We start from the raw sequence: 3015 nt of genomic DNA, 5'->3' as shown, positions 1-3015 counted from the left end.
ACCTAACAGACACAAGACACTGTATGGAATCATTGAACACCAAGAAAAGACTATTGTTTTTTCTGCCAAGAGATATAGTTTTCAATGTCAGTATTACATATTTTACCAAATATTTCCCTAAAGATACTAATTTCAACAATCAATGAAGAAAATCAGCAAATGATCTTCTAGTTTGAAAAATGTCTTGACACAGAGGCAAATGTGTGCTTTAAAATGACTAAGTTAAAGAGGACATAAATTGACATTTATTGAAAGCTTTTGCTTTTAATGAACTGTTTCATGGCACTGATGACATCTTTGTTCCTAAGGCTATAGATCAAGGGGTTCAACATTGGACTCAAAAAAGTATAAAAAACTGCAATTATTTTAGACTCCTCCACAGACTTCTCTGAGGGAGGTCTTAAGTACATGCAGAAAAGGGTTCCATAAAATATGGTGACTGTTGTCATGTGAGAACCACATGTTGAAAAGGCTTTTTGCCTTCCCTCAGCCGAACGGATCCTCAAGATGGCTGCAAAAATATACAGATAGGACAAGAGAATGATAGAGAGAGAACTCGACAGAGTAAAGCCAGCTACAACAAACATGGCCGTCTTTTTGACATGAGTGTCAGAGCAGGCCAGCATGATGAGAGGAGGGTCTGCACAGTAGAAGTGGTTGATTTCATGGGAGCCACAGAAGGACAGGTGGAAAGTGAGCAGAGTCTGAGAGAGCCCATTCAGGAAGCCAAACACATAAGGGAATGTGACTAGAGACACACAAACAGTCTTGGACATCCTGGTACTGTAGTGCAGAGGGCTGCAAATGGCCACGTAGCGGTCCAGAGCCATTGAAGCAAGGATGTAAAACTCAGTGATCACCAGAGCAATGAAGAGGAGACACTGTGTGAAGCATCCGGCATAGGAGATGGTCTTCTGGTCTGAGATGAATCCACGCAGCATGTTTGGGGTGACATTGGAGGAGTAGCAAATGTCCACAAAAGACAGATGCCCAAGGAAGAAGTACATGGGTGTTTGCAGGTGGGAATTGGTCTGAATCAGGACAATCAGGCATAGGTTTCCTGCCAATGTGATGGCAAAGATGACCAGAAACACCACAAAGAGGATCCTCCCAAGTACTGGGCTGTCTGTGAGCCCCACAAGAATGAAATCCATCACTGCACTCTGGTTTAGGGAAGTCATGTTCTTACAGTCTGTAAGTGACAAGACATGTGATCAGTGCCTTATGTTCTGCACTGTCCATTAATTCCACTCACTTCTTCATGTCTTCCTATTCATCTGTAAAACCGCTACTAAGTCTCCACCTTACGTTTTCTGTCTGTATCTTACCCTACATCTTTATTTCCATCTCTGTTTCATTCTTTCTGTATGTATCACACACACACACACACACACACACACACACACACACACACACACACACGTACATGCATGGAGAGAGAGAGAGAGTTCTGATTCACTCCCTCCACTCTTTGTACCTTACATATTTTATCTTTATATAGGCCTATGTTTTGAAACGCCCTACTTTTGTTATACTTTCTAAGCTTTCCAGAGAAAGAGTAAAATCAAAAGATAGAAATAAGGAACATTAATATAACTCCTGATTGTTCTATTGTTCTTGATGTATGTAGTTTATTTTATATATGTGCAATGATATAAATGTACATGTAAAAATAATTAAAAACTGTAAAAATAAATAAAAATTTAATTTAATTTAATTTAAAAGGAAATGTAGCTGGTTAATTCTATATAAAACCTGACTAGTAATGGAAGTTGGGATTCCCACTTGCCTCAGGAGTGCTCTTTCATTTCAGATATAAAATAAATAAGAACATTAACATTTTCCCTTTCAGCCTAAACCCATAGATTTCTTATTTATCTTTAGAATTCTACAGAGATATCTAAAGAAATTTAATCATAAAACAAAATCTGTCAATTTCTGAAGCACACATAATACTGTAGCTATTAACCATAGATAAGACTTCAAATAAAATGAGCCATTTTTAGGTGTTAGAAAACATCTTCATATGAAGATAACATTTATATAATAAATAAAAAATGCAACTGTCTTAGTACAAGCATGAATTTTTGGTTCCTCTTTTTATGTTAATAGATCATTCATTAAAGTATGAACATGAGGAAGAACAGGTATTTTAACAATGGCCTCTCTATTGTGCATGTGAATATATAAAACCCCATAACTTAGCCTTTAGGCATGGCACATTCAGACAGCTACCTGTTTGTTCTCCAACTATACATGCATATGACATGAATTCTTTGGTAACACAGAGAAACATCAACATATAAACAGAAAGGTCAAGGGAAATTCAGTAAACATGTTTTTTTACAGTGATAAGACTATACACAGACATTCAAGATACATTTTTACTTACCAAATACAGAAAATAACTACCTATGGATATGTATGCACTATATATTACAAAGACAAGGTGAGGGATTTATATGTTTACTCAGAATAGTCTCATGAGTTTCCAAAAATAACTATAAATATCCAATTAAAATAGTCTTTAATTCTCAGAGGAAGACCTGAATTTGATAGTTTGAGGAATTCTATCTCCTTTGAGGCCAAATGCTCAATCTAATTTGTATGTTCACATCTTCCCATCCTGTGCATTAAACCTCATCATGTCAACCTGATATTGCAGTTCTGCCTAAAATAATTCACACAAAGGACTACAAAAGGAGATTGATTGTGTACCAGACATTTTGATATGATAGGCAAATAAGAGGAGTGTACTTGTTTGTTTCTATTAAGTATACTATACGTAAACTTCTGTTTCTACTTATGACCCCAAAATGAAGTCATGCAAAGGAAGTTGTGCTGTATGAGATGTTTGAAGAAAAACATTGAGAGGAGATTTCTGCAAATCCATTTAACTGGAGTGAAAAAATGGATCAAGCCTGAGGTATTTTATAGATCATGGCTTCAGGACTTACACTGGAATTAATTGGCCTGTGGAGTTACTGTTATCAAGACACTAAGAAACATAGATAA

The 3015-nt window shown here is 36.3% G+C and overlaps 1 protein-coding gene across 1 annotated transcript; it reads right to left on the bottom strand.

Moving 5' to 3' along the window:
• Positions 1 to 245: 245 nt before the first annotated feature.
• Positions 246 to 1181, bottom strand: LOC311606844 (olfactory receptor 5M10-like; the record flags this gene model as incomplete). The annotated part of the gene is made up of 1 exon (XM_084798252.1): positions 246 to 1181. The coding sequence occupies one exon, from the start codon at positions 1179 to 1181 to the stop codon at positions 246 to 248; it is 936 nt and encodes a 311-aa protein (XP_084654378.1).
• Between the last annotated feature and the right edge of the window lie 1834 nt (positions 1182 to 3015).

Source organism: Acomys minous, assembly GCF_964271855.1.
Source record: "Acomys minous genome assembly, chromosome: 10".
Taxonomy (NCBI): domain Eukaryota; kingdom Metazoa; phylum Chordata; class Mammalia; order Rodentia; family Muridae; genus Acomys; species Acomys minous.
This window is presented reverse-complemented; position numbering and strand designations above follow the sequence as displayed.